This window comes from Opisthocomus hoazin, chromosome 3 (assembly GCF_030867145.1).
Source record: "Opisthocomus hoazin isolate bOpiHoa1 chromosome 3, bOpiHoa1.hap1, whole genome shotgun sequence".
Lineage (NCBI taxonomy): Eukaryota > Metazoa > Chordata > Aves > Opisthocomiformes > Opisthocomidae > Opisthocomus > Opisthocomus hoazin.
The window spans coordinates 60,409,504-60,425,764 of record NC_134416.1 but is presented as its reverse complement, the minus strand read 5'-3'; the positions used below and the strand labels follow the sequence as shown (position 1 = coordinate 60,425,764).

Genomic DNA, 16,261 nt, shown 5'->3' with positions numbered 1-16,261 from the left:
GAATGTATCACTAATGGGTTTTTTCCTTAGTTTCTCTACACATGTATGTACATACAAGCCTGCCTGCACACCCAGAGGCACATACAGGTTGCTCTATAGGAAATCTTTTGCTTTATTATAGCTTCGCCTTTGCATTCTTTGTAAGGAACAAGTGTGCACTCCACAAAGTTTTGCTTGCCATCTTGTGGTGCAGCTAAGAAGTGAGGTTGTTAAATACATCATGCTTTAACACATAGGTTGGCTCCTTAGTGTCTACTTCAAACATTTTGGCCCTGCATGGCAGATTATTGGCAGTTTTCTATTATTTCTCGGGCTGGTTACTCTAAAATTGATCTTTATAGCTAGTGACCTGGGATTTGCAATCTAGCAGGAAAAACTAGCTCTGGAACTGGCTAGTTCGAAGGAAATTTTTTAGCATTTGTGCAGCACTATGGAAGAACTGTAGTGTAGTGTGGTATGTATGTTTGGAAGCAGAATAAAAATAAGCTGAAAGTGCTGCTTTTTTGGGTGAGAAATGCAGTTGCTAATGCTAAAGGAACTACTGAAATGAGACATTAAATTGAGACAGCTGCACTGAGCAAAATAAAGCTACTACTGTTGTTATAAACCCATAAGCCTTACTCATGAGGAGTGTACTGCTTTGGCGAAATGGTGCAAGAGTAATGTTTTATAAATTACTGATATGATTTGAGCTAGTTAGGCTAGCTGATCTGAGATCACTAATGACACAGTACAGCCTATTTTAAAAAAAGAGAGGCTTTGGAAACAGTAGATGCAAAGAGATGTGTTTAGGTGTTGGGAAAACTGGGAGAGACTGAAAGACTGTTTAAGCAGGTTAGACTTTCAAACTCAGCTAGCAAGGTTCAAGCACAAAAGGCACACTCTGTGCAGAGGGTGTGCACAAGTAAATAGACAGGTAAGAGGCTCAGCAGCTGTTGAGATCACGGGAACTGGTGGTGTTGAATAGCCCTCAGGAGAAGCCCAAATCTTTGGGTTTCATTTTGCATCTCTCTAAAATCAGGGACTGTTTATATGACTAGCGATTGCAGAACCAGGGAGTTACAGGGTGGAAAAGGGATTCCAGATGATAAGCCTAGACATACAGGCAGGAAAATGGCCCACACAGCCAAAAGGCCTCCAGCCATCTTCAGAGATTCCTTGCTATGACAGGGTCTTACAGACTGGATTATTATTATTATTAGACAATAAAGGAAAAATGAATCTAACTCCAAGCAGAAATACAACGAAAGATATTTGCATTCATTAACTCTCTGTTGCTTTTCCTTTCCCTTAGATAACATCATCAAGAGGATATTTAATATCTTGAAGTTCACTTGGGTGCTTTTCCTGGCAACCCTAGACAGTTTTACAGCTTGGCTTAATTCCATCTCAAGAGAACACATCGATATCTCCACTGTGCTAAGAATTGAGCGCTGTATGCTGACCAGGGAGATTAAAAAGGTAACGCCTTTCATCTTTTTTCTCTGCTAATGCCATTTCCAGCTCAGTGAAAAATGAAAGGTTGTCTTTTCAGATCACTGTGTTAAGGAGAAAAATTATATAAATCTTACTTATATGTGCATTTTAGAAATAGGTCTGGACTCTTGCATTGCTTGCTGGTTAGTAAATATATATGTAATAAATTACTTGATTTATTATCTGGACACAAAACAAATTATTGGAAAAACAGTTCTTTGAGAGGTTGATATAAGGATTTGACTGAAACTCTCTTGTGACAAGGTGTGGTTTTGAGGGGACAGGATAGATACAAGTAGAAAGGAGAAGGCATGACATTTTAAACAGCTCAAAACCTACCTCAGCCTGCATATTTCAGTCTATCTGTAGACCAGCTTGCCTTGGAAATGACGGATAACATACAGGCATAATTTTCTTCACTTGCAATTAAGCTATGTGGTCCTCCACAAACTAATTATATATTAGTAAAACCCATTATTATCAAAGACTAATGTTGAAAGTGTAACTAGAAATGTATTTGGGTCTTTAAAATGCAAGTAGATGATATCTTGAAATTGGATAAAGCTCTGATTTCAAGCACAGGTATTTTTACATATGTCGGTAGCTACCCAACTATTTCTGGAAACTTGGCATAGAAGTCTCTCTTTTAGTTCTTTCCAGTTTTTGTTAAAAGCTGCAGACTGTGTCAGAGATGAATAGGTTGAAAAGGTCAACAACACATTAGTACTCTTGGTCTTCATAAAGCCCCGTACTACTTGGCCACTGCTGACGTCCGACAGTAAGCAGGCTGTCCACAACCCCAGGAGGTTCGAGGCAGACTTTCCTGGTCAGGGGGAATCTGTACCGAGTCTGGCCAAGAGGCACAGAGCACGAAAAGAGGGCTGCTTCAGTGTTAGTGTTTAGTTACTGTTATTTCCCAAGGTGTCCAATAGTAAGCAGATAATGATAATAATAATAGCGAATAAATAAATTTAAAACAAATCAAAACAGAGCAAAACAAACATGGCGTGTCCGGAGTAAATCCTTCTTTGGGATATGTCCCAGCTTGTGGCAATGGATGGTTTGCATATGGATCATTATGTTTAATACTACCAAGGAATCTATATTCTTGGAGTTTGGCTAGTATCTTTTTAATCTATTTTTAAAGTTGGCTTCCTGAAGACGCTACAATAAGAAGTTCTGTAGTGTCATTCCATATGGTGTGTTTGAGTGCTTCCTCTTGTTCATTTTAAACCCACTTCCTGATCATTTTGGGGTCTCCTGTAGATCAGAGATGTATTCCGTTTTCCTCTACTATTCCTGATTGTATAAATCTGAATGGGGTCTTCTCCCCAGTAATTCTCTTTCAAGTTAAAAAGTCCCTTTCTTTTTAGCCTCGCTTCACATGGAATCCATCCATCTTTATTGTTCTTCATACAATTTCTAGTTTTAATATGGCCTTATTAAGACTGTTTTCAAGATGTGGGTAAATCACAGATTTATACAGGAGTATGATGTGCTTTATTTTGCTTTCCTAGTAAGATCTAACAGTCAAGCTCCTTTAATTTTACTGAATGCTACCTATTTTCAGAAGACTATACGCTCTGAGTCCAAGACCTTTAAGGCTAAAAAAGCTGACATAAAGCCTGTCATTATGTATATACAGTTCAAGTTACTTTTTCCATTTCATTTCTTGCCATTTTCTATCAAGTCACTCAGTTTTATCAAGTTCTTCAGTATTACTTCAGGCAACTTTACACTTGAATATCCCAGATAATTTTTTTCACCTGCAAACTTTATCATATCGCTGTTTTCCTCCTTACACAGGTTATTTCTGAATATACTGTACAGTAAAACTCCTAGGGGGAACCAGTGACCTTCTTCCTTTGTAAAGAAAAATCATTTGTTTGTGCCCTTTGTCTCCAGTCTTTTAGTGGAGGATTAGTACGAGAGATATAGTCTGCTTTATTTCATGACAACCTAATTTCTTGCAAGGGTCACTCAGGATCACTCCTGAAGCCATGTTTAAGAATTGGTGTTACCTTGTCTTCCCCTGTCAGTGTTTCATCCATTGGTTCCTGCAGAGCTCTTAGGTGAGCACCTTCCACTCAGTGCTCAGTTTATTGTCCCATTCTCAGACTTACCTTTTGTAAAATAATTACTCCAGTCATTCCATGGGTTTCAATTTATTCCATTGGAAACATCGGTGACTTTTTCTGCAGCAAAGAGGAATGCAAAACTTAAGTCTTTTCTTGTCCTGTTGCCATAACTCCCTTACACATCCTTATGCCTCGATCACCTGCTGATACTCTGGCTTTCTGGCAGCTAATTCTTATGATATTCTTGCAAAAGTTTTTGCTAACAGGTTTTTTTTTTGGCATGTTATTCCTCAGCATCTCTCTTGGTCTAATTTGCTGAAGCTTTACATTTAATTTGCTGAAGATTTACATTTAACTCTAGTTTTACATTTAACTCTAGAAAGTTCATTCCTGTTTCTTTTTCCTTATGACTTTCACTTCTTGAAGGATGTCTTCTTGCTTCTTCCTCCTGGTCTTTTCCATTCTGGTGACTTGTGTGTGTGCGTGCAGGCTCTTTCATGATGTTTCATTGTCCAGTGTGGAGATGGGAACAATTAACCTGATGTGTGAAGTTCCTTTGGTCTCTTTTCCAGCTACAGAAGAACTTGAAATTGAGTCCTCCATCAGTTGTGGGGCACTTCTGCTGTCACAGCTCTTGTCCTTTATCTGAGGCCTGCAGTCGAGTTAGAATGTACCATGAGCCATAATTTCAGACGAAGGCTGTCATAATAGCACAAACATTTACTACTGCAGTTGCAACACATCTTGTATACAAGCAAACCTAATTAAAAACCTGAGTTTCAGATTTTGTTCTTGAGATTTATTTTTTTTTTACAAAACTGAAGATTTTGAAAATTTTATGTTTGGGACAGTGTAGAGGACTAGAGTTGAAATAATAGTAACTAATAATTTTAGTAAAGGGAATATGGGTAGTATTTTAGAGTACTTTTATTATTTTAGCTGGAAAAAGTCCTTGCATGAGGCTTCATTATAAGTCAGAAAAATGACTGTTCAAGAATAGCAATCTTCTCTCTCAGTGTATCTTCTGAAGTCAATGCTAGTGGAATGAGTTGAATGTGTTTCTACCTAAGAACAGCTACAAAATTCTCAGTTTTATTCTTATGACATGCTTTTAGAATTCTGATTGCAATATCATAGCCAGAAAGACTTGATTCTCTGCCCAGATCTATGCTGACAGTTAATAAAACCATCCTTTCATGAACTTGCTTGATCTTGAATTCACAAAGAAGGAGTGAAGGTCTTCATGTGTTTTTTTCATGGTTTTCCAACTGTATCCATACCTCATGAGTAAATTCTTATTTTGGGACACTAGTGAAAATCTAGATCAGTTTGTACATGACCAGTTTCTTTTTTTCTGTTTAAAAAAGCTGCTATTGACCACTAATAAGATGTATGATTGTTCTTAGAGTCAGTGAAGCTATCTAAAAGAGATATCTTAAAAGTTGCTGGAGTACAGGTTGAGTCGTGGACCCAGCCCACACCTCATTTTCATGCTGAATGTTCCACAGTCCACCCAGTAGAGTTTTGTTGGCTATGTGTGGCCTGAAACCACTTTCATTGTTCCAGTTTTGCTTGAAAACCCAACACTTTGTACCATGGTAATTTAAGACAGAATCTGACTTGCGGTCTAGAAAGGAACTGCTGGCTGGAGGTTATAATTTACTAGCAAGCTGTTTGCACAGTCCTTAATCTGTTCCTTGCCAAGTGACAGAAGAAACTAGTTCCTCGAAGAATATACCTCCCCCCTGCCAAGTACCTCTACCTCTACTCTCTTCTACAGGGAAACGTTCCAACACGGGAGAGCATCCATATGTATTACCAGAACCACATGATGAAACTTTCTAAGGAGTCAGGACTGGACTCAATTGAAAAAAATGCTGGTCAAGCTTCTGGTTTGCAAGCATCTGAACGAATGGATAGTTTAGATTCAGCAGCTTCTCGTGACAGTATGTCCAGGTATTGATTTAATTTTATTTTGTGAAAGATAGAGGGATCATGCAGTAAACGTAATCTTATATAATCTCGAAGTACTGATGAACTTTCTAATCTATACTGAATCCTCTTTTTGATTTATCGATGTCATTTGAACAGTGAAAACTGCTATATTTTACTGTTCCTTTATAGTGGTGGACTCAGTTGTTGGCTTAACTCCTTTTCCACTGCATGGCTACCCCACTGCTTTCTGTTTCACGTAGAATTAGGAGTCATTGACAGTGGTTGATGACTTTTAAAATGTAGTGGAAGAGAAGAGCCTGCTGAGGATGCTTATGGGATACTGTTTTAGGAACTCAGGTGTGGAGTTTGGGGAACGATCATTCATTGTGAATATTTTGTCTTTGTAAAATAAATTGTTGTCTGTTTTCCACAAATCAAAAAAGGCTTTGCATTGAGGGAGATTCTGGATTTGAGAGAATGAAGTCCCCCGCTCATACACACAGGGAAAAGATCATCTGAAGAGCCCGATTTCCTAATAACTGCTGTGATTATAGTCCAGCAGAGCTACACAGTTCATGGATCAAATACCCATACTAGTTCAGGAAAAGCACCTTCCTCGTTCTTTTCTGAAGACAGATGCTGTCAGGTCCCTCGCCAGAAGTACTGCATGCTCCTGCTGCTCCATCCATATAGAGGCACACACATTCACTTCCTTCTCTTACAGAGGCAGCCTGTTCCCACCGTGTCTCTGGTGTTCTTGACTTTTAAGAGACTGCAGAAATTGTCCAACATGAGGGGGAGAAGGGGGGGCTTTGGAAATCCAGCTGTTTCATAATCCGTTTTATTCTGCTGTCTCCTGTTCTTCTCTGAAGTGTGGCAGTATCGTATTGTGTTTGAGACTCCCAGCAAACTTGGTAGCTTCTATGTAGAGTAAATTATGCTTAGCTTTTACTAATGACATATGGGTAGATGTTAGCAGACTGAAAATAACGAGGGCTCATCTTCCTTTCTGATGTTATTGAAAAGCAAGTGTAAGAGAGTGCCTTTGAGTACTATGCTTCAACAAAATATTCACAGGTTGCTCCCCAGGGTGAGTACTGGCCTTTGAGAGTTTCACTCCAGTAAAAACACCAAATCCGAGCAATCTTTCTCGGTGGCTAGCTACCCAGCTAAGCAACACCTTTGTGTTTTGTCTCAAGATTTTGCTGGAGTCAAATGACGTGAGAAAAAAGAAAAGCCAAATTCTATTACCAGCTCACTTGGAGCCACTTGGATATCTGCAGGGCAGAATTTAACTCCACAAAGTTCAGTCTTACCTAAAGAAAGAATAGTAATAGCGGTCCTGCTTTCATTAAACAATTTTTGGTCACACTGTTTACTATAGATAGCAGAAGTTATCATTGTTATACAGCCATGATAGCAAGAACTTTAACTACAAGCAAAGAGAAGCCAATTCCAGAATGAATATAAAAAAGAAAGACAATTCTTGTAATTTTCATGTGTAAATTCTGCCTCTTCAATGAGGTGGTATCCAATGTTGAGCTCCACTTACGTCTTTTTTTTCAGAATAACCACCCATTTGTCACCCTGCTTTGAGCATTCTTACACATTTAAAATCTGTTTTTAATCTCAGAGAATTCAGTGATTCTGTGGAGCTGCTTTGCAACAGAAAATGTTAAATTTTTCACACGTGTTACTGTCATCTCCGTTTCCTCGCAAGATGTTACAGGATCTATCAACAAAAGAATAGCAAAGACAGTATTATGACTGATTTTTCTAATCTCAAATTCTCTTTCTGGTGATGAACAATCAAATATTCTTGCACTGAGAGTATTTACAAATTGTGCACATCTGCTATAATAATAATGACCTGTAATTAGAGGAAGCAAAAAATGAATCTGTTGATTGAATGATAAAGCCATCTGTTCATTGGGGCACCCTTGCATGTCTCTTCCTGGGATTACAGAAGTGCTTATGAGCTTTTTAAGAAATGTGAAATGTTTGAAACTTCATGTGAGTTTATTGAGAGTTTTTTTTTTAATTGCCCAAACAAGAGGAGGGGGCATTTTACATTAGAAAGTGATGATTTCCAGTAAATGTAAAAGCAACTAATTAAGTCTAAAGCATCCCTATGATCATGGATCTGGGATTGCAATTGAAAACTTTTGGGAGGGGGCAGAGGGTTTCTAACCAGTATTCTGGTTACCCTTCTTTGGTTGCCCTACACAAAATTCTGTAGTGAACATTAGGCCCATGAGTAAGATGGGTGTGTCTGGAAGAACACAGGGCTGCAGAAGCACAGAAGCTATTCCATTATAATAATCTATATTCTTCAGTACTCAGGACAGGAATTACTGTAAGTATCTGCTCAGTGTTCTAAACACTGGATTTCTAGAGAGAACAACCCTCCTGATCAGCTGCAGGAACTGTAAATTTCTTGTGAAGTTCAGGGCTGACCCTTATGATGTTCTTTCCCAAGATGAAGCTCTAAAAGGAGTTTTGCAGAGCATCCTTTGTGGTATTTTCTCTTTTAGTAGGGCTGTCGTATATTTTCAGTCATTTTTCTATACAGTAGCTAGAGGTGTTGTGAGGTATTCATAATGTAATTGTTTGGTTTCTCTCTACATCAGATTTAAGGGTATCCAAGGTTTTGTATCCAGTTCAGTTTGTATTAATTTTTGTCCATTACAAATAATGTATTCAGTTCCCAACTCTACCTGTGTGTAGGCTTTTATAGGAGCTGCCCATGGAAGACCCTGATCCTCCTGTAAGAGTCAATATATGGACACCACTTTGCATCTGTGCTTCCCTCACCAGATGGGAGAGTAGGTGTTGAGGCAGGGAGTACTGTAGACGTAATGTTTGACTTGGGAGGCAGGAGAAAGGATGAAAGGAGAGTCCCAGTTTATGTTTGAATCTAGGTCTGATTTAGGAGTGTGAATGATAGGAAATGTTTGGGATCTTTGCTTGCAGGTGTAGGGAGTGTAGTAATTCATAAAGGTAATGCCATTCAGTCACTAGCCCATGGACAGAAAAAAAAAAAAAACAGAAAAATTTGTAAGTCACCCTTAAGCTAATAAAGTCTCTAAGAAGGGTGAATTTGTTTAGCAAAAAGGAAATCATAAAGTAAGAAATTTCCTGCTCACTGAGGATAAAAACATCTCTGCTATATGTATATATATATATATATCTCCCCATTTAAAATGGATACCCAATCAACTTTATATAAAATGCTTGAAATCGGGGCTTTTAATGAACATTCAATTAAAAATGCCTAGTCCTTGAATGTTTTCAAGAAGCTAATGCTTTGCAAGGTCTCCAAGGACATAAATTTGAAAAGTCACTCGGGAAGATATCCTTGGGTTAAATTTATGTGATAGTCAATGACTGAGTCAACATCAGCTTTGCCAAGTGTAAATCTCTCCACTTTATTGGTGTTTTCATTTCCTCCATGTTCGGAAGCAATGCTCCTAAAGAAATACATAAAGAATATACAGACTACGCTACAGGTGTCATCTCATACACATCTCCTGACATTCAAGGATACAGAGCAACTGCTCAGTAGATAATTCTTCTGACGATTCATCTTTCAGTTAAAACAGCTTTAAACCAAATTATTGCAGGGACTCCATCTGGGCTAATGTTTTTATCTTTTGGGATTAATATACATTTTTCCTTTGATTTTTCTGGGATCCAGATCAGAACTTACATGTTTTGGAGGGCAGCTGACATATGTTTCTTCCATTGCATAGCTGCTCTGATTAAAGGTTCTCTTTGAACTATGTCTGCATTTAAAATACTTCAACACGTTGGTAAGACCTGTTGCTCTTGAAAAGAATAAACTCAGCCCTTGAGATGTAGAATAATATGTGGACAGCATTGTAGCACACAGATAGAAAGGTAATCTGAAAAAATAGGTTGTCTACTTGCTGCCATCTCCCTATATTTTAGCACCAAAACCTCACTGGTAGTACAACGACCTGGCTGTAGTCCATAGGTGTCTGTGCAAAGGGAAACCTCCTCCTGCATAACCCCCTGGAGTCAGCAGCACAGAGCTCCAGCTGATTTCCATGCTGCTGAATCAGACGTCCAAGGTGAATCTCCCATTCCCACCGGACGCAGCATTTGCTTCTTCGCCAAACCCTGCACCAGGCAGACAGCCCTCCAGGTTTTGTCTGGTGGATGCTTGAGTGCCTTTGCGCACACACAAAAATAATGAAGTGGCTTGCAAAGGGTCTTGGCCAAATGAACTGTCAGGACAGAGGTGCCCCTGCCATTAATAGTGTTCTTAAGGAAAGTATTTCACAATACCTTTGGTATCTTGGTGATACTTTTTTTCTATTCAAAGATCAAAGTATGCATTTATCCTCAGCCCATTCTGTCAAAAAAGACCATCGGTGGATGTAGACCTAGAAGAATAACTGCGTCTTCGCTCCACGTATTTTTCTTGTTTTTCTCACCATTTTCCTTAAGGCAAGAATTGCAAACTGTCACTTCATATCAGAAGACTTTTTTCCTCACTTCAAGCTAGCAAGACCAAAGTAACACAGAAAACGCCATCCTGCTTCCCTTCTGACCTCTTCTCCAATTCTCTGTGCCCCTGCACAAACATAATGCTTGCCAAGGAAGCAAATCCCCTGCTGCCGCTGCTCATGTGTGACACAAATGGACTCAAAAGAAGAGAAGTAGAGTGTAAATCCTGCGTTTTGGGGTCCTTCCTTCTCTCATACTGTCTGAGAGACTCAGGCAGGTCACTGTATGTGTTAAAACACCAGATTCCTCATCTTATTTCATAGGTATCTGTGTTTTTCAAAGATTTTTACAGGAGAAATAATTCTTTTACCTACCATATGTCATTAATGTATTTGCTTCTTTCTTGTTGCTATGTTATATGCTTGTATTTAATTATGTACTTTCTTTCTCATAACTCATCCAATTCCTCTTCTTTTCTCCAGTAACACATAAATGCTCAACATGTGGTGTATGTCTCTGGTGTCCTGTTGTATTTGATAAGTGAAAGGAGATAAGGGTTTATTAAATCTGTTCTTTCTTTCAAGATGTGCATGTTACCAATTTTGAAATAGTTTTTAAGCTGTGATTGAAATAAATGAAATCTTCTGGAAAGAATCATCAGGACTTACTACAAAATATCAAAATAAAAGCCATCCCATGCAGAGCAGGTTATATTTGGCATGCATCTACTGGCTAAGTAACATATCCGATTTGGCTCTTTCATTCGGAAAGAGGATTAGCCAATGCTTGACCACTATTTTTCTATTTGTGGAATATGAGCTTATTCAGTTTTAAGCGCTCTTTTAGGAAATTGGCTTGTACCTGTGTAAAAATGTTCAGCACAACATATCATTAATAAAATAGAATTTTTACAGGGGGGCCACTTCCCAAAACATTTTTGTGGAATTTGGAAATTTCAGAGGGAAACAAAGAAAATAAACCTCCTCACATATGTGAGTTGTTGCCCCTGGAAAGCGTGTAGAGAATTGTGTTGGTTTCATATCCTTTAACTAGTGAATAGACGGTTATGAGCCCTCTATAGCCTCTATACGAATATGACCATGAGCACTCTGTGCATAGAAATGTGTTGACACGGTGACTCTAAACAAATCCTTATCTTCTCTCTGAACCTTTTTTCTCTGTGTCAGTGTTTTGCTGCATGGCAAGCATATTTGTTTACTGAACCGTGTGTATAGTATTATCATTTGTATTTAACATTGTCTTTATAACTGTTTGCGCTGCTAGCTGCTACACTGAAGCAACCATGTTGTTCTCAAGGCAGTCAACCCTTGATGATTTAGATGGACCAGACACTGTTCCTAAAACAAGTGAGCGCGCTCGACCTAGGCTTCGTAAAATGCAGAGCATGGATATGTCCTCCTCATCAGCTGACAGTGGCAGTATAGTGTCAAGGTGCTTAAGTCATGCATGCTTTGTTCACTCATTTACCCATTATACTTACTGCAGTGTACGTAAATCTGCATTTGCAGACACGTGGTGTACAGAGTGGTTTGCATGCTTAATGGAAGCTTTTCTCCCTACTGTGTTATGGCACGATTCTGAATTTCAAAGTCAGGGTCATAATCTAGGACTCATTTGCTGTTTCACTTCTTATTCTGTTTGTTTTGGTTTGTTTTTCATCTGTAATTCATGTATTTTTAAAAGATGATTGATTATATTACACTGGCTGTCTAAAACCAGGCTAAAGCGTGTATTTATTCAGCTGAAAAAGAGTCTGATTTTCAGAGTTACTGAGCTGGTGGTTATTCTTATTAAAAATGGAAGCTGAAAGTGAAGTTTCTCAGCTAATCGGTTATCCTAAATATGGACTTAGGTGTCTAATTTTAGAAGCTAAGATAGGCAAATGTTGGCCCTGCTCTTTCAATTTTTACTTTTCCCTCTATAGGAAAGGTTGCTAAATATGTTTTGATTACTTTACCATTGATTTACAGTCTGTGAGGTGTTGGAATTAAGAGAGGGAAATTCACTATGAAAAGGTAGTGAATAATATTAATATCCAGTGCAAGACAGAACTGGTAAGAGCCATTCACTCACTTTTTAGCAGGTAAAAACCAGGGGTTTATTTGACATTGCAAAACACTGTTTCAATTAGTATTATAAATAGTATAAATATAAAATTTTGTGGCATATTAGATCATTCTTCTTCAGTGTTTAAAGTGTTTTACAGATATTTGGTGTCGATCAGTTTTGAGATGATAGGATTTTATGGTTTTATGCATTTTAACCAGGATGAGTGCTAACATGAATCATCAAAACATACATCTTAATAATAGTGTTACATGTTCTGATTAAAAGTCTGCTAGAAATAAAGTGATCTGACGTAGCCACAATAACTTTAGAAGCAGTGTAAAAGGAAAAGGGATGGAAGCTTATTTTAAATTTTGGCAGGAGATGGTGGTGCCAGCTGGCTTTGCCAGTGCCAGTATTTTATAAAAGGTTATACTTTAAGTGAAAACATGGCCCCATTCATTTCATAGGAGCTGTGTGAAATCTGGTTTTGTCTCTGTTGAGATACAAGAACACGCAGCCAACAAAAGACACTGAGAGAATGCCTGTTGTCTAACCTATGGAGAGGGACTGTAATGGAGACTGAAAAGAGAAAGAGTGGTGTTCTAGGGGAGTGGTGATAAAATGCTTGTGAGGGATGGAAAGGGTGAAAGCAAAACCAAGAAAATATTTTTAAAATTATGGTGTCCAGATTCCCATCTGGAGTCATCAAGCTGTGTGAATTTACATCAGCTAAGACTGCTGCAGAGCACAGAGTATTAAGAAAGAAAGTGATTATGGATATGCAAAGCTGAGAATAAGTAAGATGAACAAGCAGAAAACTGAACAGAGAGAATAAGAACAGCTGAAAAAGAAAATAGGTACATACAGAGGAAAAACAGGCAGATAAGGTAAAAATAGAGACTGTATTGAAGAACATAGGGCAATTTAAAGGTAAACAAGATAGCCTGTTACCAGAACAGTTTTGTAATCTGGATTGTATTTCTCAACGTTTGTGATTTACTTGTTCTTTTACTTGGAATCAGACTTGATGTGTGTGTTCAGGTCATGTTCTAGTTCTATACAGCACCCATGTGGTGGTTGTTAAAAGCACCATGCTTAGAAGGAACCCCATGGCTGCCTATCATTCACCATGGAGCATGCTTTAAGTAGATGTAATAGGAAGTGCTGGTTCTGGTCTGAAAGTATTTGAACTGCTTTCAGAAATTTAGTGTAGTTGCTCTTGATAATGATATGAATTTGCCCTTTGTTGGTGTGAGAAGACAGTGAATTGCTGTGAGTTCGCTGGGATGTCATGCAGGGGGCAAAGGGACCGAGGTGGTCTATCTGTGTAAGAGACTATCATGATGATATATTTTCTACCAATTTATATGAACTTTGAAGGTCTGGGAATGCAATGGGGTTGCTCAGCTGTCTGTGTAAAGGTACAATTAACAAGCTTTTCTTGGTGATGAGCCTTGTAAGCCTCAACTCGTTCATTCTGTCCCCAACAGTGAACCTACGCAGGTCACCATGCTCTATTCTCGTCAGGGGACAACAGAAACCATTGAGGAGGTAGAAGGGGAGCATGAAGAGGAAGGAGCTCGTTCTTCATCAAGGCAGGAGGAAGAGGAGGTAGAAGATTATAGCCTGGATTCAGAAGGAGCTGCGTATACTCCTGATACTGATGTGCCATTGTACTCCACTGTGGACAGCAATGCAGAAGCTCCACCTTCCTATAGCAAAGCTGTCAGCTTTGAACACCTTCCCTTTGGCTCCCCAGATGACTCAGCTGATAAGAGCCTCATGATGGTGAGCCCAGATGACAGTCGGACGGACAAACTTAATGATACCATTCTCCCTCCATTGACGCATGAACTAACGGCTAGTGAGCTGCTTCTGAACAAGTAAGAACCTTTGAGAGGGAAAAATTGTTGATCCCAGTGTGTGAAGTATTGTCATTACTTTGTTTTTTTTTGTCTCGGAACTGCCCTACAGTTTCTGATACAGACCTTGTTCTAATTTTGATTTAAGGGAAGAAGCTAATTTCCTGTGCGGTTTTTCTAATTACAGATTTCTAAAATGATTCAAATTCATTTGGAATGAATCTCTGCTTTCTCCCCAGATACCATAGCTAATTGTTCCAATTAGCATTGGATTTCTGTGCTGCAACTGTCATGGGATCAAGAGCTTTTCTAAATATTCCTCGTGGAGAAGGCTTCTCTTCTCTAGGCAGCTGCGATTTCAAAGAAGTTTCCTCCAGGGCTATCTGGGAAAATGTTTGTCCTTTAATTGTTTTGGATTGCTATAAGGGAAACTATGACCTTTGGCAGAGTTTTTGTTTAAGCCAGTAGGAGCCAAGGGCTACGTAGAGATACCAGCTTGCTAAGTACTTTCATAAGGGATAGGATGCTCCCCTCTTTCCCCCTCAGGCACTGTGCTCAGTAGCACAACCAGCACTGAGGTGGGGATGCTGCCACTGCTCTGTTTCCTCTGCTTTCCGGCCTAACTCAGCTGGTGGAGAGCTTCCTCAACTGCAAGGACAAAATCTTAAACCATAGAAATGCCTTTCAGTCTGACTTCATATGGAGAGAGAGAGGCTGTGTAGGTCTGACTTTATAGACACAGTGTCTTTTCTTCTGGTTTTCCATAGCTGTTTTTGCTTTTCAGTGAGATCTTTTCTCAGGCCACGGTGCTCTTTATGAAAAGCAAAGAGAATTGTGAATGTGTGTGAAAGTCATATAATAATTTCTTGCTGCCTTTTATGTTTATTTGAGTTAGAAGAAGTGGAGAAGATTGGACATGTCGAATGCTCAAAGGCATTTATAATGTTCTAATCTCATGTCACAGGACTACTCATAACATACGTCTCCTGATGGACCTCTGGAGTTTCTCCAGATTCCCATCTATGTTGATAAACCAGATATTAATCCAGACAGGGCCACAACATCATGGTGTGATGTACATGACATATGGTGGTTGGGCAACTGCAGGAAAGCCGTGCTGGTAGAAGTTCTGGGGCCAGGCTGACTCTCTGGGTCAATTAAAAACCAGCAAAACAGTGCTTCTAGCCATTTTGCTGAAATTCTTGTTTTCTGTGCTTAGAATCAGGTAATTTGATTATAATATCAAAACCCCTTTTTTTTTAACTTGGCAGCAGAGTTTTATGCTTTTTCAAAAGGAAAAATGGTAGCAATTTAAAAAAAAGGTCTTAAGAAATTAATTTTAATTTCATTCATGGTACTCTGGTCCTCGCAGGATGTTTCATGACGATGAGCTGGAGGAGTCAGAGAAGTTCTATGTTGGTCAACCTCGAGTCTTGCTTCTTATTTATGCCCTGTACAATACGCTGGTGGCCCGGTCAGAAATGGTGTGCTATTTTGTGATCATCCTTAACCACATGGTCTCTGCCTCCATGATAACCTTGGTGCTTCCCATCCTTATATTCCTTTGGGCTATGCTGTCTGTTCCTCGGCCAAGCAAACGTTTCTGGATGACTGCCATTGTCTACACTGAGGTATGCTGCTGTTTTTGCAACCCTGTGTCTAACACAGAAAAGTTAAGTTGTAAGCTTTGCCTGGTCTCTTTTCTGGTTTTGATCTCTAGAATCAGGGCCTTTGGGCCTTCATATTAGTATAAATATTTGCTAAAGTCCTCAGCAATTTCTGTGGTATGAAAAGGTCTTGTTTCTTCTTTTTCTTCACTGCAGTGAGCAATATCCATCCTGGCATGTAAAGCAGTTATCACAAGAATGTGATCACTGCATTTTGAAAAAAGCTACTATGTAATTGGTAATCAAGACAGTAAACACTGCTTGTGGTATCTCAGGTACCACTGAGCATCATCTGTTGGTAAATGTTGTTTGACTTTCTTACTGAGGAAATGTGAACTGGTGCTCCTCTACAGCAATGAATACACTTGTTTATCTTCTCTTAAAACTGATAGATAGTCATATTTCCCTCTCTTAATGTCATGAGGCTATTATATCTGCCGTGCTTAGAAAACACCCCAAGTGTGTTGTGTTTCTGAACAGGTGGCTATTGTCATCAAGTACTTCTTCCAGTTTGGCTTCTTTCCTTGGAATAAATATGTGGATTACACAAAAGACAAACCTTACCATCCACCCAATATTATTGGCATTGAGAAGAAAGAGGGTTATGTGCACTATGATCTCGTTCAGCTGCTTGCTTTATTCTTCCACAGATCCATTTTAAAGGTAATTTGAGCTCATGCAGTTTCTTATTTTACATTTG

At 38.9% G+C, this 16,261-nt stretch overlaps 1 protein-coding gene across 2 annotated transcripts in view; it reads left to right on the top strand.

Annotated features, from left to right (window-relative positions):
* The window catches only part of PIEZO2 (piezo type mechanosensitive ion channel component 2), a 330,086-nt gene that overhangs the window by 294,393 nt on the left and 19,432 nt on the right, over positions 1-16,261 (top strand). For both annotated transcript variants that reach the window (XM_075416483.1, XM_075416482.1), the window contains 5 exons: positions 1,295-1,461; positions 5,335-5,510; positions 13,523-13,915; positions 15,267-15,525; positions 16,042-16,224. In XM_075416483.1, the coding sequence (XP_075272598.1) occupies positions 1,295-1,461; positions 5,335-5,510; positions 13,523-13,915; positions 15,267-15,525; positions 16,042-16,224 (1,178 nt within the window). The remainder of the gene's footprint in view (positions 1-1,294; positions 1,462-5,334; positions 5,511-13,522; positions 13,916-15,266; positions 15,526-16,041; positions 16,225-16,261) is intronic.